The sequence below is a fragment of the Serinus canaria genome, chromosome 1A (genome assembly GCF_022539315.1).
Source record: "Serinus canaria isolate serCan28SL12 chromosome 1A, serCan2020, whole genome shotgun sequence".
NCBI lineage: Eukaryota > Metazoa > Chordata > Aves > Passeriformes > Fringillidae > Serinus > Serinus canaria.
Window position 1 is genome coordinate 53891006 of NC_066314.1, and position 22747 is coordinate 53913752.

General features: G+C 40.5%; 2 protein-coding genes across 2 annotated transcripts in view; both read left to right on the forward strand.

The window, feature by feature from the left end:
- Positions 1–13384, forward strand: part of VWF (von Willebrand factor) — a 118992-nt gene extending 105608 nt beyond the window's left edge. Inside the window, exons 47-52 of the mRNA XM_030238043.2 lie at positions 2606–2716; positions 5481–5579; positions 6979–7107; positions 8716–8755; positions 11537–11634; positions 13042–13384. Of these exons, the coding sequence (XP_030093903.1) occupies positions 2606–2716; positions 5481–5579; positions 6979–7107; positions 8716–8755; positions 11537–11634; positions 13042–13230 (666 nt within the window). The 3' untranslated portion in view covers positions 13231–13384. The remainder of the gene's footprint in view (positions 1–2605; positions 2717–5480; positions 5580–6978; positions 7108–8715; positions 8756–11536; positions 11635–13041) is intronic.
- Positions 13385–14253: 869 nt separating this feature from the next.
- Positions 14254–22747, forward strand: part of ANO2 (anoctamin 2) — a 161831-nt gene continuing 153337 nt past the window's right edge. Inside the window, exons 1-2 of the mRNA XM_050969920.1 lie at positions 14254–14319; positions 21605–21832. Coding sequence (XP_050825877.1) covers positions 14254–14319; positions 21605–21832 — 294 coding nt within the window. The remainder of the gene's footprint in view (positions 14320–21604; positions 21833–22747) is intronic.

Genomic DNA, 22747 nt, shown 5'->3' on the forward strand with positions numbered 1-22747 from the left:
CAATGCTGTGGGTTTTAACTGCAAGCTTCCAAGCAAGTGGCTGTATTTACCAAAAGGATCATCTGTATCCCTCATCTGTTTTCTCAGGCTTTTACTGAGTGGCATTTTTGAAGGTGATCTGAGCAGATTTGAGCTTTATGCAGGTTATTTTGGTGATGCTGGGTTAGCAGGTATTTATATTGCATTCCAAGGTCGCCAAGAAAGGCTACCTTTCTACACGTGATAGGTGTGCTATATAAAGGGAAAAATCTGTATCAATCCATTATTTTGTTCAGTTCTGTCATGCTAAGCAAATTTGGGATCAGGGCAAGACCTTCCCCCAAAAGCTCAAGGCACTTGTGTGTGAAGATTTCATTTCAACACATCTCTAGTGAATCCCTATGTTCCTGCCTCTCAGAGTGATTATCATGTGAGTTCAACTTTATCTATTTTGTACTAAATTGGAATGTTAGAACTATTAGAAGAATCCATGAGGATATCAGTGACATCAGTCATGGCTTTGTAGACCTTTTCTTTATGATGTTAAAGCCTAGAGCCGCTGAGGCATTCTTCGATAAAGAATGTCATGTGGTCTGAACTAGAACTAAAACACAGCAGTCTGGTGTCTGACTGCTTTCCAGTGTTGAGATCAAACAAGAAATCTGAATTTTCATAAGATATTTGCTCTCCATCTGCTGTGGTGTAACCCCAGCCAGCAGCCATTTGCTCACTCCCCACCAGCAGGATCGAGGAGAGAATGGGAAGGGTAAAAGTGAGAAAACTCCTAGGCTGGAATAAAAAGGGTGAAAGTAAAAGCTGTGCAAGCCAAGCAAATCAAGGAATTAATTAAGTGCTTGCCATGGTTGGGCAGGTGTTCAGCCTTTCCTGACAAGCAGAATGGTGCTCTTTCTTTTCCCCATTGTATATTCTGATCATGATGCCGTAAGGTCTGGTATCAGCTGAGGTCACCTGCTCTGGCTGTGTCTCCTCCCAACCTCTGAGGCACCGCCAGTCTCCTCAGCAGTCCGGCAGTAGGAAAAGAAGAAAAGGCTTGGGCTCTGTGCAATCTCTGCTCAGCAGTAACAACGTCTGTATTATCAATGCTGTGTACAGCACAAATCCAAACTATAGCCCCATTCCAGCCACTGGGAAGGAAATTGTCTGTACCCCAGGCAAAACCATCATGCCCTCCCTCTCCAGAGCAAAATTTAGAGTGTATCCCCATACCTGCCTCCGTTGAGGTTTTTTAACCCTCTAGATTAATTATAGTCACTACAAAAGGTTAAACCTGGAAAGCTGAGGAATCCCATATTCAGGTCTCAAACTAAGCTGCTAAAAGACAGGAATCTCCCCCTTGGTATTTCCTTTTTCATCTTGTTTTGTGTAGAGGATATTTTTTCTAGATGTCAGGAGAGAGTCATTACTGTTACTGGTTATAGAGACCTGAGCACCTCTGCTGTCCTGGGGCACAGAATAAGAATGTAGTCAAAGTTCTGTGCTCAGAACATTTGTACTTCACAGTAATGGCTCTAAACTACTAATAAATGCATTACTTTTACACTGTTAGTCAGGCCAGCTTCTTGTTTTATGCTCCACTTGTTTCATGAGCATTTAATAATTCCAAATGGAATCTGAGGATATGACAGTACCAAGTGAAATCAACGGTGGCATTCCATTAATATCTGAAGCACAATTCAAACCTTTCATTATCTAGCAAAATTGACTATTTGCCTTATTTATTTTCCTTATTTATTAGTTTTTAAAAGTTTGTGCAAATCTTGAATAGGCTGCTCCCACTTTGTCCCTTCAGCCTTTGTGGTTTGTTATTTTGGGGTTGAAATGAAGGGCTTTGCACTTGGGAGGAAGAAAGAGTTTGTCTTAAGAACTCCTTTCACTGTAGGGTAACCAATTACTGAATCCACATACTTTTGTTTCCTAATGGTTTGGCATTTTTTGCTCTGCATTTTAAATGTAATTTTTGCTTGCTTTGAAAAGGTAATGGGATCCAGAAAATAAGGTGGTGGGGAAGAGCTCAGGGCATTTAAATTGTGCTCAGCCTGATTTGCTTGTAACTATGGACAAAGTAGAGTTCTTCGATCACTAATTTTGCTTTTAAAAATTTTATTTGTCTTTTCTTAATTTTAAGCTTTTAGGTCTTTAGAGATTCCAAGAAAAACTGTTACAAAAAAAATAGCAAGCAATTTCTGCCCATAATCTCTGGCTTGTGATGGCTCTAGAACAAAAACTTGTTGCCAAATAAATTCATTACACTCAAAAAATGAACTCTTGACAACCACGTAGTCAGAAGAAAAAAAATCTTCCTCATAACTTTGCCTTTCTTGCTTGCTAGATATTTAAGCAACAAAGAAATGTCAATGACATTTCTCAGATTAAGGATTTCTAAAGGGCTTCCTTGAAAAATAGCTTCATGCCATGCTTCTTGTTCTGGAATTAGAGATGAAAAAAAATAAGGTCTCTGGAAACTTGGCAGCATGGGTTTCTTGTTTCTCCAGCAAAGAATTACAGTGCAAGATTTAATGAAAGAGATTTAATCTGAAGTCACTTGTTTATCTCGATTTTGCTGGTGAGATGGTCACTAACTGACAAACTGGTTCCGATGTTTCAGCATGGGAGGCGCCTGATGGTGGATCAGTGCACAACATGTGACTGCTTCCAGTCAGCACCTCGGAAATACACACTGAGGTGCACCAAACTCAACTGCCAGGCCTGCCCAGCGGTGAGTGGGAACAGCCTGGGGAGGTCTGCTTGGAATGTGTCTGATGAGAGTCATGTTCTTTGATACACACACCACTTTACGTCTGGTACAGCTCTGGGGCTTTTGGCTTTTCTTCAGGTTCTTTCGGGAAGTCTTACTTTGTGTTCTTTCCATGAAGTAGATGATATGCACCAAATCTGATCTAAATCCTCAGTGTAGCAAAGATAACTTTACATGGTACTCAGATCCACAGGCACATTTTATTGTTTATTTTAGATTACTTACCCTTAGGGCAATATGAGGTTTGGCAAATAATTTGCAACAGGAACTGCTGAGTCCTCTTTCCTACAGTGTTATCTGACCCTCCAGGGACTGGCAGCTCAGCTATATCTCCATGCTTCAGGCCTTTCCTATGACAATTTTCCAAGTAGTCTAAAAGCTGGGCTCAGTAGCATTTGTTTGGTTCCAAGCCCATGCCTTTGGTGATTTGAAATGATTGTCCCCATCAGTTCCCACTGAGTTTTGAAGTCTTTGCTGCTGCTTTGGTTCCATCACCTGTAAGGAATGACTTTGGCTGAGAAAGCCAGAGGGATATATATCTTCCATTTTACTCTACTGACCAATAGTGTGACAGGATTGCCTGATAAGATCTGCTCAGTTCTTTACTTTTCTCTCTTAGCATCAATACCTTGAGTAGAAGGAGACCTAAGTGAGGTGCACAGGCTGGTTTGATCACCCTGTGTCCAAAGAGCACAGATCAGCAAAGTTTCACAGGAAGAAAAACTTGTATGCCTCTTCCTCTTCATCCTTTCCCTAGATAGTGGATGGAGCACAACGGCCCCAACCAAACCCAGGGCCTGTGCAATTAGTGGCCCTGGCACCCAAAATCCACATCTCTAATATGATCATGTGGGTTCCTGGTGATATCCAGGAGGGGCATAAACTGATAGGGTCCTTGGAACAGAGAGGGGTAGAGATTTTGATGAGTCCAATCTCCCATCCTGAAGTAGAACTGGAAAGGACTGGAAATGTAGTTAAATTTCTGTAGAGAGTAATCTCTACCGATAAAAAAATAGAGCAAGACTGCAGGCTCAAATTATTTCCTGCAACTCTTTTTCTTGAAGAAGTGTCCCGGCTGGCCTGTTGTGAGTAGAAAAATGATGATGTGACTTCCAAATGATGTCCAGGGACAGGACAGTGGTTAGAACAACCCAAGGCCAGCCAGTTTCATGTGGAGAATGCAGCTCAGATAATTCATAAGTGTTCCACTTGTCCATTGGCCATCAAAATGGCTTTGATCTCTTTTATTTGGTGGTATGGATGCAGCCTCTGACAAAAAGAACAATCTGGAATACCTTTTGTGGTTCTAGACTCTAATATCACCCCTTCTATAAGGTTTGATTATAGACATAGGCTTCTGAAGGGAAAGCAAATGGCCAAGTTCAGTGCTGAGCATCTATCTCAAAATATAACCTGGCAGATCTATGAAAAAAAAAACCCAAACAGATACACCAGATTGAATTTGTGGCCAGAGACATGTGCATGTATATGTTCTCACACAAAGATACACAGGCATCCATTCCTGCTGCGTAATGCAAGGAGCCAGCTGTAGAAATAAATGGTAGAGGAATCAATACAATACATGGTTAAAAAAAAGGGGTGGGGGGTGGGGGGAACATTCCTGTCCTGCTTTCACCACCCACACATTACCCAACCAGCTCCTTTTCCCCATGTGACCCAAAAGTACCGACTAGACAGAAAACCCTGAAGAAAGGGCTATTTCCAATTAAGGAAAATAAGGACTGTGAACTTGTATTTGGGAGCTATGCAGCTACCCAAGGGAAGTTGCAGGTCTAGGAGTATATACTCCTTCCTAGCCATTGTAATGAATTTGTGGAGCTTGAGGGGAAAAAAAATCATATAAGATACAGAATGTCTTCATCTCCCTAAGGCCAGTGGGATTCACACAATTCACAGGATCTTTCCTGTCTCAAAGTCTTTGACTTCATGGTATACCCGGATTAAAAGCAATTCCTTGCTAATGGATAAAATTTAAGAGTACAAATGGGTTAAGAGTACCAATTCTCTCAGGAACACCTGCTTTCTCCTGCTTTTTCTTGTGTAAGAAAAAGCACTGGCAATTGAAGTGCAGCATATTCTGCTCAGGACGGACATTTTTTGGTCATTTTGTGACCTGCCTTAGGTGCTTATATTTTTGCTAGTAGGGAAACTTCTCCTAAATAACAATGAACTATGTTTTCCCCCAATGATTTAATAGTAACTCTCCCTCCCCAAATTCTCTTTCTATAAAAACCATATGGATAACATGCATGCCTTCACTGAACTAGATAAGCGACTGTTGTTTGTCTGGAGCATCTGGGGACATTACTGTGGGACACGTCTATTCACTTTATACCTTTCTGCCTCTCCACTCAGTGCTGCTCATTCTTCCATGCTCTTTTTCCTGCCACTGTTTTTCCCTTCAATGCTGTTTGTGGGGCTCCAATATTCCCCTTTTCTTTCTTGCTCTCCTTTTCCCTTATTTCTTTTCTCCTTTTCTCCTTTCTGCCCTTTCCCTGCCTAATGCTTACCTTTTCTCTCTAGTTTCAGCACTTCCAACTGCTTTTACATGTTGCACGGTGTAGAATCCATTGGTTTTACTTAGAAGCATTTTGCTGGCTGTAATTTTGTCCACTGAATCTTATTAAAAAAAAAAATCTTAAAATAAATACAGGATGCATGCTTAAAATAAAATGAACCCAGAAAAATGTCCTTCACCTTCTAGAACTATAGAAGGCAGGAAATCCCTGGTTCTTGCTGTGGAAAATGTGTGCCAACTTCATGTAGCATCAGGCTGAGAGATGGAAGGGTTCAATATCTTCAGGTAAGTTTTAAGCACTCTTTATTTTATTTATGAGTAAATGTATCATCAAATGTATATGAAATGTATCATCATTTTTTTTATTAGATAACATGGTATTACCAGTGTTTTTTGTATCTCAGAATAATTGATCAAAGAAGTTTATTTGTTTTTCAATAAAAAATGTGTGACCTTATACCCCAGTGCAAAATCCCAGAGGGGCATTCTAGATTCAGGAATGTTATCAAGGAACTTTAACTGGAATATGACCTCAAACAGGTATTTAGAGGAAATGAAAACTTTCATTTGAGATGTGAAATAGTTAAATTAAAAATGTGAATTTTGAGAAACTTCTCCAGCATAGAATTATAGAATGGATTGGGCTGGAAGGGACCTCAAAGATAATCTTGTCTCAATGCCCTGCTATGGGGCAGGGACACCTTCCAGTAGAGCAGGTTGCTCAGAGCCACATCCAGCCTGGCCTTAGTGCAGGATATGTTCTTAAACAGGAATGGTTATTTTTCTGGTTAAACCCCATCCTCTGTCACCAGAGACAGCATCTAAAATTTTATTTTATTCCATTCCTGTGAAAAATCTTAGATGGGGGGAGTATGGGAAGAACCATGAAGATGGGGAAGGGTCTGGAGCACCAGGAGCAGCTGAGAGGAGCTCAGCCTGGAGAAAATGAAGCTCAGGGGGGATCTTGTGGCTCTGCACAACTCCCTGACAGGAGGGGGAAGCCAGGTGGGGGTCGGGTTCTGCTCCCAGGGACCAAGGGACAGGACAAGAGGAAACAGCTTCAAGTTGCACCAGGGGAGGTTTAGATTGGATATAATTTATTTTTTCACTGGAAGGATTGTCCAGCTTTGGCACAGGCTGCCCATAGCAGTGGTTGAGTCACCAGCTCTGGAGGGATTTTAAAAATGTGTGGATGTGGCTCTTAGAGATGTGGTTTTCTGGTGGACTTGGTTGGCAGTGGGAGGTTAATGGCTGGACTTGCTCTTAAAGGCTTATTCCAAACAAAATGATTTGGTGTGGGAATGGGGGTGTGGTTGTATATATGTTTTCTGAAGAAGCTCCCAACTCCTCCAGAAGGTAAATAATTGTATCTATGTCTCTTTGAAAGACAGATCATAGGCCAGACCCCCAAATCTCTAACTTAGAGAAGGTTTTTTTTCTAAGTTAATGGAAATTTCTTCCCTGTGAAGAGCTGAAAAAGGTCAGGTTTTGGGCGTCTGGGCAGAGCTGTGATCATTATGGCCATGGAATTAAACAGAAGAAAACGATTTTGTTGATAAACAAAGATTTCTGTTTTATAACTCTCACCACCATGGTACTTTGAGACATATGCAAAGTAATATACTGAAAACTTCCTGTCCCATGTTGTTTCTGTGTAAAGTTAACAGCCCTTCAATTTTTCCAGGCAAACACATCCCTTCAGGATGGCTGTGACAGTCACTCCTGCAGAGTAAATGAGAGAGGGGAGTTTATCTGGGAAAGGAGAATCACTGGCTGTCCTCCATTTGATGCTAGAAGATGCTTGGCTGAAGGAGTAAGTAGTGAAACAGGCCCTGTTCCCAGGGCTGTAATGGACTCTGTCATGTTTCTGGTACCTTCTGTGTGCTGGGCTGGGAAACCCCAACCCTCTCCCAACACCTTGGCTAAACTGAATTTGAACTTACTCTGAAATTCAGAAAGATGTAGGTTTTCTCTGTTTGAAAATATAAGCTGTTTTTTTGTGGGACTGTGCTGACTACTGTCCCTAATTCTGTTCTGAATATGAAGCTGAATATTTGAAGTGTCAAGTATTTGCAAGTGGTTCTTCTAATGATGTTTTCAGTTTGGGATCCAAAGCAAAACTGTGTGGACAATGACACAAACTGAGAAATATGCATATGAAATGCTAAGGTATTTTTTCTCTGCCATTATATGAGGTTATGGAAAGGAACTTTCACACTGCTGTAGAAAGATCAAACTTCCACAACTACAGTTGTTTAGCAGGATAAAAAGCCCTGCACAGAGTACTCACCCATCTTTCTCGTGATTTGAGGTTAATTAGACAGTGAGGAGCAGAATAAGGTGTGTGTGTAGCACACAGGGCCCTGTTTTTGCTTATCTGTCAAGTTTTACCCATCTTACAGGTGTTTATATCCACCTGCTTCAATTTTCTTGGGCACAGCAGGAAGCAGGGAACCTTTAGTAAAGCTTGTGGCCAAACCAGTCTGCTCATACACATGAAACAAATGGAGAATTTATGTATAATGAGGGAAAAAGAAAGCTTCTACAGGGCATTTCTCACTTTGTCAAATTGTAATACATGGTTTTGTGGTATAAACAAAGATTTAGAAAAGGATGCTGCATTGCATTACGGCTTTGAGTTATTATTGTATTCAAGAGATGTTAATGGAAAATCAGTGAAAAATAGTTTACTTTTTAAGCAGAATTTCTCAAACTGCCTTTATTCTTCTCCTATCCCACCCAAACAGAACTAATTCAGCTATAAAATTAGTGGTTTTCATCTTGTTGCAGGTCAAAATTTTAGGGTTTTTAATTAAGAAAGCCTCCAGACTTTTGCACATATCTCAGGGGTTGAGTGCAACAATGACATCACTCTGCAGTGTAAATATTTCTCCATTTTGCCTTTCACTATAGTTTTTCAATAATTTGCACTATGCATATATTTCTGAGAATTATATTCTGGATGATAGCAATGAAATAAGAAACATAAAGTTTTATGGCTTTTAAAACTTACTTGGCAGATGTGATATTTCTTAAACAGAATGAAACCTAAATGCTAATGGTTTTATCCTTTTGCTTTTCAGGAATTTATTTGTATTTAATGTCTTGATTTTAGAATGCTCCTAAAGAGCATTCTAAAAGAGCAGGTGATAGCAATATTTTCAGGTGAGGAACTTGCTAGTAAGTCAATTACTGCCAGTTAGCTACCAGCAAATATCATCCCAAGTTCAAAATCTTAAAATTGATAAAGAGAAGATTAATAATGTAGATTTATGATTTTGTATAATATAGAAATTCAGGTGTTTTTTTTTTTTCTTTGCCTAGTACCCTGCTTTATACATCTTCTTTCAGCAGGTCAGAAGTATATCACTTGTGTCACTTGTGCCAACATTTGAGTTTTCTTTTTTTTAAATCATTTTAGGGCAGAATTGCAAAAATTGGCAACACTTGCTGTGACACATGTAAGTAAATAATCCAGAAATCTTGTACGGAAAAGGCAGAGTGTGTAAGTACCTACAATTTCCATAATATGCATAGTAATGAACCAGAGCTTAGCAATGTGGTTATAATAAACCATCAAAGAAGCCCACCCTCTGACATGCTGCTATTGTGTTTTGTCATCTAGAACATGTGTTTTGACAGTATTCCCAAGTGCTTAGAAAGAAATAGATACTTTCCACATTTTATGCAGATGTTTATTATAAATGTTTTATTTTATTGTTCATCTGGTAATAACACGAATAGTCCTGCACAGACAGCCTGTCAAGTCACATAACCTGATACTGCTGAATATGTGAGGAAAACACTTCATAAATAAAAAATCAACTTTAAATTAATTAATCAAAAAAGCCCAACCCTGGTGGCAGTAATGTTTTGGATAACATATTAACCAAAAATAGTAGAAGAAATATATTGCTATGGAACCGCCTGACTAGTTCTTAAATTTGTCAATTTAGGGGTCAATCCTGCAACTCTTAATTTCATGCATCTTTGTGTGGATAATCCAAATGTCAGGCTGTGAGAGTAGGAAGGGTTTGCTTACACAAGGAAGGATTGCAAGGTTGAGTTCTCAATTCTAAAATGAATCACTGATGCATTTGTGAGCAGATAACCTCTCAGTTTTCCCCTCTATAAGTAAAAAATAATACTGTAGCTTATATAAAATTAAAAAAAATATACAAAGGATTGTAATTCTCTTTTAAGGTCAGAATATCAACATCTTGTCTGTGTTATGTCTTTAAATTTTCTCTTTTTTTTGCTATGTATGTGCTCATAAATAAAAGATGGCCAGCATAGCAGTCCATCACCACACTGGCACAGTGTGTGCTGCAATAATACCCCTGATGAAGGATGGTAACTCCTGGAGAGTTTGCAGCCTTTGCCTGTCTGGGTAATCACTGAGCTTGGCTTGAGGGATAGAAGTTAGAAAGCTATTGAGAAACTGTCATCAAATGGATCAAAGAGGTAACTTGGTTAAGGGAGCTTTAATCTACCAGGCTACAAGTAAGGAATACTCAAAATTATTCATTAACAAAAACAGACTTTGTCATTTAGAAGAGAGGGTGGTGGGCAGCTAGTGCCAATCACTGTAATCGAGGAGAAACTAGTTCCAAATGAGCAGAGATTAATGCATAGATTTATTTAACAAGGTCATTTAAAAGTGATACCTCCCTGCAGCAGCAAAGGCAAACTGATCTAAGTGATGTGCTGCCTGCCTAAAACCTCCCATATTGAATGGACCTTCAGATCCTTATTCCCAATTATGGTTTGCCTGGATGTAGCTCAGTTCTCACTTTCTCATGGACAGAGATTACGTTATCTTCCAAGGTCTTGAGAGAGTCTGTCTTTCAGATGTCTCTGTGTCATAAAGAATTGGGCAAAGAACTCATTCCAGGCTGATGCCTTTGGCTCAGCAGAGTCAGACAAGTCCTTGGGCAAAGGAGCTGGTTGAGGGGTCAGTTTCCATTCCTATGTTATGCCTTCACAACTGGACTTTTTTAGTGTGTCTGAGGGCATTATTCCAGCTTTTAGGTTTGTGGAAGCGCACAACTGAACAGCTACTATTTTCTCATGAGATTTTTGTGGTATTAGCCACAGAACTTGATAATTGGCGAAAGATATTCCTTATTTTCCCACTTAACAAAGAAGTTGTGTCTCTTTTCTCTGTTGATCTCAATCTCACATGTCTTGTTAAGTTACTAGCACTTGCCTTTGCAGAGGAGGCACAGTCAACAACAAAAAAAAAAATAACAGAGGTAAAGTAAAAAGAAAACAAGTTGATAAGTCAGGATCAAAAAGTGGATGGACCTGTGTTGAGGCTGATGACTTTTTTTTTTGTGCTTTTCAAGTGTATGAACACAACTGTCCTTTCAGGTGGACAATTTTTAGAAAAGAGTAATGAAATCATTAAAAGTGAAAGGGCAGTTCAGCCCTGGAACCAGAAACTATCTGCATTTTTTTTTTAAAATGAAGTGTAAGGTTTTACAAGGCACAGAGTCAATTTGGTACCAACATTCTATTGGAAAGCTGTGTTTGCTGGTAGGAAGATGGATACCTTTTTCTTCCCTTTGGGTATGTACTTAGTTGTGCAGTTGCCCTGCTGAATTCGTTCAACTTTCTGAAGTGTTTTGGGATAGTACTAAAAATCAGTCTAATATTCTGCTAAACACAGAAATTTCATTGGTTAGCTAGAAATGGGTATGAGTAGGAGTTTGTCTTTTCACAGAGACATAAAACTATAGTAACACTACACAGAGCTACTGTTGTCTATGCACAAAATACCCACTGAAAAAAGCATTGGCTCCTTCACAAGTCTTTAGATGCAGACCAAAACATGCAAGAGTTCAGAAGAAAATGTTCTGGCTTAGTTTATATTTGAGCATATTAATGATGAGGTTCTGTTTAAAAGTGGGGGAACAGATTCCCTGTTTGTTACCAGCATTAACAGGAGAGTTGTCTAAGACCAGGGGAGAGGCTGGTGTTTGATGGCCAAGGTGACTTTAGAACAAAGTAGTCAATTGAAATTAAACATGAGGGAAACATTTCTTCAGTGGAATTTTAGGGCTGTAGTGTGAAAGAGTCACACAGCTCTGCGTGAATTACTCTAAGGAGACATACCCAGCTAGGGATTTTACCAGGAAGAACATTTCACTGACAGCAATTTCAGGAGTAAAGGAAAGTAAGTTACAAAGAGCAATTGCCAGCAGTAAATTTTTCTTTTTCTTTTTTTTTCCACTTGGTAGGTGTGGAGGTGGAATGTCATCCAGTAAGTACCAGACTGCAGTATGGGAATATCAATGGCTGTGTGGCTGAAAAGGAGGTGCCCATTTCTCATTGTGAGGTAAATAACAAAAATCAACCCCCCTTTTTCTTTCCCTGAAAGAAACCTTTTCTCCCACCATGGTTTCACTTCAGTAAGTGGAGCATCAGTTTCTCATTGACTGACTCAGTGTTAACCTCATTGGCACTTATTTCCTGAAGTAATTTGCTGATGCTGAATTTTTCCTAGTCAAAACAGTGTGGAAAATGGCATGTGTTAGACACAAAGGCTTTGTTCATCCCACTGTCTTGCTTCCATCAGAAATTAATGACTCTGAAGTAGCTCTGTTAGGACTTTCTACTTTAAATAAAAAGAATATTTATCTTCATATTTGTGAAGCTGATTTTCAGTTCTGAGTATGTAGTTAAGCACCGAGCCTCTGGGTTGATTAGGGGAATTTAAATAGGTATTTAGATAAATGGCATTTAAAAGTCCTTTAAACCCAAGTGCCAAGATTTGACTTGTGTGCCTTAAAAGCTCCGGGATTCCTCAATTAGCCTTGGCACCAAGCTCTTGTGTATCTTCCACAATCAGATTAAAAGTTTAATTTCTAGCCCATCACTGCTTACACCTTATATGGCAACTTCCTTTTAAAACAGAGCATAATTTAAAACTGAGCATAATTTCCCTTCTGGGTGTTCCCATATCTGCTCTTTCCAAGATAAACAAGCCCCATACAAGGATTTTAATCACCCTTGTGTGCAATCCAAGTTATGGCATAACTAATAATTCTTAACCTCTTGTTCTGTCTACAAAGTAAATGGTCCTTAGCCATAATGTCATAAGTATTGATGTTTCTCCTGCAGAAGTCCAGATTTTACATTGGGAATAAACAGTGTTAAATACATTTTTTCTAAAGTTGTCCCTGATAATGATAGGATATTTTAATTTAATTAGACTGGGAAATAAGAGCAGAAAGCCACCAAAGGAAATGGACTCTGGCGGAGTGTTATGTGGGGCTCCTTGTTTTGAAATCATGAAGGCTTGTAGCTACAGACACTGACAGCTTGGTCTAATTTAGTTAAATGGCTAGACAAGCAGAACAAGAAATAATAGCACCAGCAGGGCAACAGTGCGTGTGTGGGTTGCAGCATTTGGGCTAAAGCACTTTCTGAATGCATGATAACCACATTTGCTCAGAAGCCAACACCATAGCTCTGGACAGTCCCTATGAGATTTTAAATTCCGGGCTCTTTTGTGTGTGTGAGCAGTTTCTTCACCTCTCCTTTGCTCTGCTTATGCTCATAAGAAGTTACTCTTTGTGCAGCACCCTGCATTCTGGACCCAGGCACCTCTTTCTGAGTTCATGTTTTCAGCAGAGCACAGAAGCCGGACAAAGTCACTCATGGATATTTTGAGGGAAAGAACCAGGATTCTGAGTATCATGAGGTTCTCTTCAGACTACTGCTCTCTCCTTTTTCCATTTAGGGCAAGTGCAGAAGCACCACCAGGTACTCTGCTCAGACAGGGCAGTGGGAAGACCACTGCAGCTGCTGTACAGCCACTCAGACCACCACGGTGACAATCCCACTGCACTGTCCCAATGGGACCGTGGTGCAGCACTACATCCCCTCCGCTTCGCTGTGTGAATGCCGTGCTCGCAAGTGCACACCATGAATATCGCCCAGAAGCCCAGTTGCTTAATCTGAAGCTTTATGATGGAGGAACTTCACAATGCAAGCCTAATTTTCTCTGTACACTGCCTTATCCATTAGAATCCTGAAAAATTGTATCAACACAGCAAACAATAAAGCTTACCAGCTCAACAGAACATGGTCTGATTCATCTTGGGGTGGATTGTAGGAAAGAGATTCTCTTCTTTTCAGTGTGGAAATTAATCCACATTGTTGAAAAAAATCACAAAAGAACAACCACAAATAAATTATCCTCAGAAACAGTTGCTTATACTTTAAGAATATTTCTCAAATCATTTATTGTTGTCTGCAGAGACTTTACACTTTCATTCCCCACTTCAGTCCTTAGTGACTTATAATTTTTTGCTCTTTTTCCTCTCATTCTTTTCAGGGAGTACAGTAATTATGGGATAAGGCTTCAGAGTAAGAGTTGGATGTTTGTGATACACAAACAATACTGGTTGTGGCTCAGACAACCAAATATCTTTCTGCAATGCATATACATGTTTCTCCTGAAGCTGAATGAAAAGAAACTGTGTGTTGAGGACAGACTGTAAATTCTGCAAGTCCTCAGGACATGTGTACAGGTTTAAGGACAGCTCTTACTTCAGTCCTTGCCCAGACCAACTTGAGGAGAAAGCTCAGTAGTTATCTCACTTACTTCCAGGTGCCTGGACTTCACCTGTGCATTTGTTTCAAAAGCTGGAATTAATTTATATGCAGAATTTGCAGTGGCAGGTGTAATTTAGTAACTGCTGCCAGGCATATATTTACAAGGATTTAAATTCTACTTTGTCTAGTTGGGCCATGGAACACAAAAGATCTTCCAGAGTGTTGTTGGTCCTGGAAGAATCTTGTGTCAGTGAAGCAGTTTCACTGGGAAGTACTAATTTCTCAAAAATATGAGAGAGGAAGGCTGTTATTGCCATGCATATTTTTGAAAGACAAGAATTATTTAAGCTTCTTGTTTAACTAACAATTTTTAAATAACGAATGGCACTTTGACATGATTAAATGGGTCAAAGCATCTCCCGAACTGCAAGGAAAGCTCCCTTTGGGAGCAAACAAACAGGTAAGTTGTATTCCCTTTTTAGAGGAACCAGGCAGGTCCCTGCTGCTTCTCTCTTGCCAGTCAGTTGTGGATTCAACACACCTTGAATTGTGAGACCTTTTGGTTTTATTATTCTTTCAAGACAACCTTTATTGCTGCACAGTGGTAGAAGTGCAGGCTTTCCATGAATCTGTGTCTTCTGCTATAGGCCACAGTAACACCAGAGAGAAACCCAGTTTTAATTGGCACCAGCCCTACTTGCTGCAGTAGATTTGTCACCAATTTACCTCCACCCTCACACCAGTTCCTTCCTCTAGCTGCCTCTACATATTAAGCTCTCTGACAGATGGATTTGTGTCACCCAGGTAGTCAACTGTTCATCTGAAGCTGAAGTTTCAAGTTGCTGGAATAGCAACTTGCAACATCAGAGAGGAGCAGAGAGAAGGAAGTAAAAGGCAAATGTTCATCCTCTTTCACTTACCATGGCTGGGATGTCCCTTTGTTTCAGCCAGTGCCCTCACCCAGACTGACCCTTCTTAGCTCATGAAAGCTGACAGGATTGCAGCCTAAGGCTTCATGGCTGCAGACAGGTCTTCTAATTAGATAATTAATTGTCTGAGTCAGTGCAATGCAGTCCCTGAGAAGAGCACTTACTGGCTTTACTTACAGTAGGTATTTCTGGGGACTTTGTTGTGGTCTACATGTTGTTACTCAGACCTGTGAATTCAAGCCCCGTCACGAGCAAGACCAGAAGGATCTTCTTTGAAAATCCTTCTCTAGAAGCAAACTGGCAAGGAAGAAAAAGCAGAAGGGAATATTATACCATCTTCTTTAACAGGCTGAGGAGGTAAATACATTTCTGACTTTGACTTGCTGGCATGAGAATCAAACATTTTCAGGCAGTCTGCCCCAAAAGAGCTGTCTGACTTTCGCCCAAGGAGCCAGTGGGCTTGGACCTGCTCTGTGCAGGTTTCATTGACTTTCACACAGGCAGCTGCAATTAGTGCAATTCCAATGCTTTCAGCAGCATTTCTTTCTGTCAGGAGTGAAGAGCACAGTCCTGCCTATGATCAAGTGTGCCAGCACATCACACAGTACTCTACATCTGACTGCTCCATTGGCATTCTCCAGCAGAAGCCAGGCTTTGAAGAAAGTTGTTTCCCAAGTCATACATACTATTTGTGAGCCTTGATGGGTTTGAACTACCTTGGCCTTTACCTTTCCACCAATGATTAGGAGCACATCTCACTGCTTCAGAGAACCAGCTGGATTGTTTATTGTGCCATAGGATAGATTTACAGGAATGCTGAATGGATTTGGGGAGGAGTCTTATATAACGCCTTAACAATTCAAAACATCTAATCTCTCTGCTAAATTTACAGACTTGCAAGCACCACTCCTCTACAGCAGGTGAAACACAATCATGTATATTGGTATTACTTGTCACAGCTCTGCATTATTAATTAACACCATACCCAAGAAACTCAGGAAAGACAGTGATGCCAAGGTAAGATTTTCTCTGTTGGAAAGTCTTAAAAATAGACTACTTTCTTTCTAAGCATCTGGATGTTGCTTCCTCTCTAATTGCTGTGTATACTATTTATTACCTGAGATAAGTGTATTACCTGTAACACATAACACACCCATCCTTATGGCTTATGGAAGCTGGCAATTGGAACCTATGCAGGCAAAGCTATAAGTCCATAGGGATCCCAGCAGGACCTGGCTCTACATTCCTATACTATTCCAGAATAAGCCAGAATTTGCCTTTCAGGTTTTGAGTTTAGTTAGAGCAGCACAGATTGTGGATGGAAAATAGCGAAAGTTTCAGAATGTTTTCCTTTCCTTCTCCCTGAGATAGGTGTAGAAAGCAGGAGATTCATTCCCTGTTTATAAAACTTCTAAAAGAATTCTGAGAGTACTATAACATACTAGCAGGGTAAAAAGGACAAAGTATTTGATACCTGTTGATATTTTGGTTAGAATATATAAATGCCATTTCAAAGTAGGGGCCAAGAAGAGTGGGGGGGATTTAATGAATTTAAAATCCCATACAAATTTCTTAGTCTTGCTGGGAACATTTTACATCACCCAGCCCAAATTTTGGGAAACAACAGCTGCACTGCTCCTTTTATGTACTCAGCAAGTTTGATAGCACAACCAGGGTGCATCAGCACATCTCTCTGTGACAGAGACAACTTCTACCCTTGCCAGCCATGACACAGTGTACTATCCTGATTTACAAGGTCATAGAACCACTGGACTTTATTCAGGCATTGAATAAATCAATTTCTCCCTGTCACACTAGAAAAACCATCATAGTATCATAAACAGGCTCAAAGAAAAAAGATTTGGACTTGAATTAGTTACATCTCTCTCCGGTTATCATTAGCAAATAAGAGTCCTTTCTCAGATAGCATTGGTCATCAAGAACTTTTCTTCCCTATAGTTGCTTAAATTGCAAGGTTGAAGGCTAAGCAGGATCCATCACCTGTTCTGATTAGACCATTGATTACAAGATAATCCCCTGAATATTTCATGCAGGAATGACACTGCATCCAGGCACTGAGGTAACTCGAGTACTTGAAACAACCTTATAAAAAGCCTTCTGCACTTATCTCCGACCTGAAAGCACTGTGAAGCTTCGTAGATATAAAGACACACCTCCCCACAGAAACCACTTCCAAGACAATCTGATCCTTGAATGCTGATTCTTTGGACAGAGCTAGCTCTACTGTAGAGCCCAGGTTCTGCATTAGCCTTTTTCCTTCCTCTCCACTGCCTTCTGGACAAAGTATGCCTGTTGATACCTTGTTTCTTGAGGTGTTATGGATCATGAAGACAAAGTGCTGAAATTCTCCAGCAGAGATAGCCATGGCCTCTCAGGTTATGGGAGTTTGGTCTTTCTTCTCCTCTTTCTTCCATGACAGTAATCACCAAACCAGAAGGTCTCGCTAATTAGCTGCAGTTTGTGGTTTGCTTAAAGCAGGATCGAGGCAAGATGGAAATAGCTGCTGTTCTTTCCTTAAGCCAGTGCAAAAGCAGATTGTGCACGTCATAGCCGCATCCTATTTTAGCACTGACGCAATTTCCAGTCAAACCTCCAGGCAACATGGAAACACACAGGCCTGGTAAGTTTTTTCTCTGTTTCGTTCTTATTGCTGCCTATGAAGAAGGATAGGCCAAGATGGGGTGGAGAAGAAAGACAAGAGTACTTTGGAAGGACTTCTCTGTCTTCTTTTAAGGGAAAAAAAAAAAAAAGAAAGAGAAATCTGCAGCCCAGTTTCATACACAGAGCTCAGAGATAAAACATACGGAGTTCACTTCTATTGAAGCCTCAGAAGAGCAGCTGTGGGTCAGTGTTGTGATCCATGTGGAAAAGACAATTACTAGGCAAATGCCTTGTGCTTGTCTTCTGCTGATTTGCCTTATTGCAGTGCAACTGTGGGGAGTGAGCAACATCCTTTTCCAGGAGAAAATGGGCGGCCTTGAGCTCTCAATTCCCATACAAAAGGAGCAAATCTGCTCAGATTCTTATTTGCATAAAACCTTCGTGCTGGAGTTCCCAGTGCACAAGCTTAGAATAAGTTTCAGTGCTGATGTTGAGTTGTTCTTTTGCTGTCACAGTCAAAAGCTCTGTGGTTATTTCCATGTTATCTCATTGTTTCTGGGGCTGTATCTCTGCTGTGAACTTCAAATTCCTTATTTGAATAATAGAAGGATAGAATTTGATCTTTAAATTTTAGCTATCTGGTATTTCTCTCTTTAGAATGGTTCAAGACCTGTTTAGGTGTTTAGTCCCCTGCTGCTTAACTGCTTCTATTAAAATCAGTCCCATAAGTAAACTCAGAATTGGATGGTTCTCTTTATAAAGACTATTTATTCTCTAATCATATTTGGAGGTGGGAAGACAAGGGATATCTGTGTTATGTACAGAAAAATGTAGAGAAATACAACTGAGATAGTGAGTCCTACCCAAGAGATTCTCCTGCTGGGTGTCCTGGAGACTCAGGACTTTTGAAACTGAGTGTTGGCATGATCAGACAGGCAGATGCACCCAGGCTGTCCAGATTAGTCCAGCATTAGTCAGGGTTTGTTGTTTTACCCTTTCTACCTGCAGTCTGAGAGGTACTGTGTGAGCCCTGAACACACAGGCTGCAACTTAGATGGCATTAGAGACAACCCAAAAAGCCTTGTCTGTCTAATTCCTATATTCTTAAAAGGCACTAAAATGGAGGTTTTGAAGACACAGTGGAGTCTTTATATGCTTAACTATAGTTGAGTTTGGTGGAGATGTGCACAAGAAGTAATTTTGGCATGAGTTGAGCTTCTTCATCTACATTCAGACCTGAAAAGTCATTATTTACTGGGAACCTAAAGAGCACATGTATAAACATCTTTTCATATATATATATATATATATATATATATATATATATATATATATATATATATATATATATATATATATGTCCTTTGAAAAAGAGGTTTGAGTAAAGCTACAAGGAAACAGTAAATTCAAGTAGTAGTAGTAGTTTTTTTTTTTCATTCCTACTTGGGGGTTGAAGTTTCCCAAACAGTGTTCCTAAATTGCAGATGTTTTGAACAGCCTTGCAGAGGAGTATTCTTCTAACTCCTGTGTCCCTCAGAAATGTAGATCCTTTCTGATACTTATCTGAAAAGAGAAGAAGATAAATGAAAGCAGTGCCCTGGATGACCAAACCCACTTGCAGAGTATTCTGCAAGTAGCTGTGCTGTGATAATCTGATCATCTGGACCACTCAGCTCAATTAATTGGCTGCTACTCATGATTTAATACAGAGCTCCTAATTAGGCAGACTCCTTTGATGCCTCTTTCACAAGCAGTGTGGTCCTTTAACACTCCCTCTCAGTCCTTCCACTTTTGGCAGTCTGTGCAACTTCTTCATGATGGCACTTTGGACAAGGACCTGGGAACAAAAACAGTGAGGTGAATTGCTGCACATGTGGGCAACCCTTAAATTTGAAAAAAGCTGAGGCAAAGGAGTGCAGAGAGGCTGAGTGAGCAGGTGGTGACTGGCTGTGAACTGGAACTGGAGCTGGTCACTGATCTCTGTGCTAGAGGTACCGTGTCCTCAGAAGCCATTTACAACTTGATGGAGTTTGACTGGAGGGATGGCTAGCCAGCCATTTTTGTAGATTGAGTGTAGTTCCTGAACATTTGCTTTCCAAGCTGAAGTCAAGATTCCCTGTACTGCTGTTCTCTGTAGATACATATATATATGCAAATAGACACCAAAGCTATGCATGCATGCATATTTAAAATTTTTATATATATTCATATACATACTCACACACAGAGCTTGTTTCTATTGATACCAATTCCTCCAGAATATTTACATAATGAGAACATGTAAGATGCCATAAAGGCTTACAGGGTGGAATGAGGTCAGGCTGCATCTGAAGCAGAAGCCCCTGAGGCAGTGATGTACCAAGCAAGAATAGTCAAATGTGGAATGCATTCAAAACAAAACATTTTAGTTCAATTGGTTTAATTTGGGAAGTTAAAGAGCTTTTGGGAGGAGTCCTCCAGATACAGATATGGCAATTGCATTTTCATCAAAAAACTTGTTCTCACTGGGAGTCCCTGACTGCCTTACCAGTTTACCAGTGTTAATCTCAGGTTCGTGACAGATTCTGGAGGCTGGGAAGCATAACGGAGATGAAATAATATTATAAATGAACTGCAGCTTTTTCCCTAGGCCTGGAAAGAAAAACAGGTCTTTAATTGAATGTGTAAAGGTCTTGTGAGATATCCTAAATTTAGTCTGAAAATACTGGAGAAACATTGTGTGTGGCCTTTGGAAGTGAAATCTTCACTTATTAATTATTTTTCTTGGAGTTTCCCTCATGGCATCATTATGTGCTTCATTAAAGTGAACCAAGCATGAGTCTGCTTGGAAGATCAGACAGGGAAGACTAGTGAGTCAATCTGCTGGACTGTTCAAGTGCTGCTGGATCCTAATCTGGTATTGATATGTAATATAAGAATAATCATAACATTTAGGGGTCAGACGCTCTCCTCCAAGCATTTCCTTCTTTAGCATTCAACTGTCTCCTCTCTCAGAATGTGGTGGTGGGGAAGCAGTTTCAGTCTGAGTATAGGGGATAGAAGGGTCTCAGCTAAATGAGGGGGAAATACAAATCCAGACTTTAGCAGTACACAATGGATGTTGTGTCTCCCCAGACAGATGGGAGCTGTTGTTTCTTCTTCCTGGAGAAAAGTCCTGACTAGACAGAGGCAGTGGTGTATTGTCTCTGTAGTGGTGATGCTGCTGACCATGTAGGCAGATGTGCACAGTATGTCTTCTCCTGGGTATAAACACGAATGATGGAAGGATCAAGACGTGGTTTCTCCCTCTAATAGCTTTTCCAAGAGAATGAGAGTATGGATCAGACAACCCTGTTTCAGCTGCGGCACCACTAGAGGGAGAAAGAGTATGAAACATTAGTGTGTCAAAACAGTTTCTGTATTTACTATTTTTTATTAGCATTTTTTCACTGTGCTACTGCCAGTATGGAATTGACCTGTTGGAGTTAGGAGGCTTCCAAGAGAATCAGAGGGATGAAGCAGCTCTGCTGTGAAGGAAGACTGAGATAATTGGGATTGTTCAGCCTGGAAAAGAAAAGGCATTGGCGTGACCTCATTGTGGCTTTCCAGTGCCTGAAGGGAGCCCACAGGAAAGATGCAGAGAGACTTTTGACAAGGGCCTGGACTGACAGGACAAAGGGGAATGGCTTCACACTGACAGACAGCAGGTTTAGGTTGGATATTCAGAAGAAATTCTTCCCCTGTGAGGGTAGAGAGGCCCTGGCACAGGTTGCCAGAGAAGTTGTGGCTGCCCCATCCCTGGAAGTGTTCCAGGCCAGACGGGGCTCTGAGTAAACTGGGATAGTGGAAAGTGTCCCTGCCCATGGCAGTGAGGATAGAAATGAGATTATCTTTCAGGTCTTTTCCAACCCATTTGTGATTCTGTGATGATTTCCATCCTCTCCAAACCCTCCATTATTCTGCACTGTGACCATGTAATTTGTCAAACACAAGAGATGGGGAGCATGTCTAAAAATTCCAGACATTACCCGCTAAGACCAGAACATGTAGGTATAATCTTAGATATACTTGATGAGCATTTCACATGTGTAAAGGGTTCTTTATGAAGAATGACCACAATCCACGAGTTTGTACCTCTACCTGATGCCACTAGATCTGTTCACATCACTAAAAATGAATAGTGTCTACTGACTGTGGTATTTCCCATTCCATAAGGGAACCACCTGTACAAAACATGCTTTATGTATTTATCTCTTCTTCTTAGACTTTGCTCTACCCTCCTCACACCCAGCTCTCAATGGACAGAAGGCAGCAAAATCAGCAAGGGACTCTTTTTCAGCCTACAACAGCACATACCTCACTGTTCCTCAGAACTGGACTTCCTGGCACAGAAGTGGGACCAATGGAGCTCTTGAAGCATCACTGGTGTCCTACAGCAGTTCTGTAAGTAGGGTTTCATGTTCATTGACCTAGGTCAAGTGCATTTGGGATTATGAGGAGGCTGGAAGCAGAGCGAGAAAAGAAGGGTGCGCTCTCCTGTGTGTTGGTAAAATCAGAACAGGGAAAAGAATCTTTATGAGGAAAGTGATACCACAGCCTCAGGTGGTTCATTTGTGTCTCTATGTACAGCAATAATTAATTTCTGCAGTAGTAATCTCGCCAAAATTTCTGGATTGTTTACTTTAGCCAAAATCCTTCAGAGCAGGAATGGAGGGGGTTGCTATTACCTCCAGTGGCAGAAAAGATCTGTAGGTTTATTACAGGGTTTTCTGAGGTCCCAGGATGAGGGAAGAGACGACAACGTTGACTCCATGTATCAGAAGGCTTTGATTTATTATGATATGATATATAAGATATAGAAACTATACTAAAAGAGTAAAGAGAAAGGTTTCACTACAAGGCTAAGCTAAGAATAGAATAGGAATGTGTAAACTGAAGTCTTCTCAGCCCGAGACGGGCCGAACAGGTGAATTGTGATAGGCTCTTAATTGCAAACAGTCTGACGGGGCGAATCACAGATTTTCCCGTGGCATTCCACAGCAGCAGATAAGAATTGTTTAGTTTGTTCCGAGGCTTCTCAGCTCCCAGGAAAGGAAAAATCCCAAGTAAAGGATTTTTCATAAAATATGTTGGCAACATAGGTTGATCACTAATTTGGGTGGACCTGTGTCAACCCTGAGTCAGCTGAGACCAGATGTTAGTGGGGGCTAGATTGGATTGGTTTCCAGTGGAAGTGTGGTGTGGCTGTAATGTTCAGAGGAGAGCTGTCATTAGAGGAGGCATATTTGGGATGTATTTGTAGTGATATATTTGCTACCAGACCACTAGAACAAAATCATCATGAAATGGTGATCATAC